Source organism: Rhagoletis zephyria, unplaced genomic scaffold, assembly GCF_001687245.7.
Source record: "Rhagoletis zephyria isolate East Lansing unplaced genomic scaffold, Rhagoletis_zephyria_1.1 Rzeph_scaffold_37208, whole genome shotgun sequence".
NCBI classification, from domain to species: domain Eukaryota; kingdom Metazoa; phylum Arthropoda; class Insecta; order Diptera; family Tephritidae; genus Rhagoletis; species Rhagoletis zephyria.
In genome coordinates this window covers 1-938 of record NW_016194263.1, presented here as the reverse complement: position 1 = coordinate 938, position 938 = coordinate 1, and the positions used below count along the sequence as shown (strand labels likewise).

General features: G+C 42.9%; 1 protein-coding gene across 1 annotated transcript; it reads left to right on the top strand.

Moving 5' to 3' along the window:
• Positions 1–203: 203 nt before the first annotated feature.
• Positions 204–932, top strand: LOC108354569 (gamma-glutamyltranspeptidase 1-like; the record flags this gene model as incomplete). The annotated part of the gene is made up of 2 exons (XM_017605747.1): positions 204–707; positions 796–932. Coding segments are annotated over exons 1-2 (349 nt in total), but the record flags the coding sequence as incomplete, so codon positions are not given.
• Between the last annotated feature and the right edge of the window lie 6 nt (positions 933–938).

Genomic DNA, 938 nt, shown 5'->3' with positions numbered 1-938 from the left:
CATTTGCTGAGATAACGCGTTCTTCAACCGAGTTCTGAATCAGGGAGCTCTTATATAGAGATAGGTCGCTCTTCCACTCAGCCGTCTATATGGATGTTGTTCTTTCTACAAAATTCAACGAGTTGTCTGCAAAAGCAGAGAGGGCCTACCTTTTTATTACTTTTAGTAAGGAAGATGACAGGCTTCGCAAGGCACTACTCTTCGCTTTTATGTACAGTTCAGTCCCAAGAATGCATTACCTTTCAAGAAAGCTCAATACGAATTTTCCTTTGACGCCATTGCCGACTCTCTTTTCAGGCGCTGGCATATACAGCAGTTTTCCTTTGCTAAAAAGTCCTTTCACAATGCGCATGTCACAACTCAAAGGATATTTTCTTCCTTATTTGACGTTTCCTACTTTATCGAATCGTGTGCCAACATAAACAATGTGAAAAAATATTCTCCAATTAATTGCTCAAACAATTATTTTACGAAATTTTAAATCACGTTTTAGTGATGAATTTAATGCACGGAGTTGTTATCATTCTCAGCGCTGTAGTATTTCTTTTCTACAAACTCTCCAAACAAAGAAGTTCTTCGTTGCAAAACATTCAGGCATTGCGGCCACCCAATCCGGAAACGCCGCAGCCTCCTTCGTTTTCACCGCTATACGAATATGAAAACGGTGCGGTGTGTTCCGACAGCGATGTTTGCAGCAGAATCGGCAGGTAATTACCCGTACATATACTCGCATACAACTTGTAGCCTTTTGTTGTCGTGGAATTCTCAACTGGTAAATAATTTTGCTTCCCTCAGGGATATAATGCAGAAGTCGGCAGGTAGCGCCGTCGATGCAGCCATTGCCTCACTCTTCTGCAACGGACTGCTGGCCATGCAAAGCATGGGGCTCGGCGGCGGTGTACTTATAAACATCTATTCCGGTAGTGAGCAACGTGCCT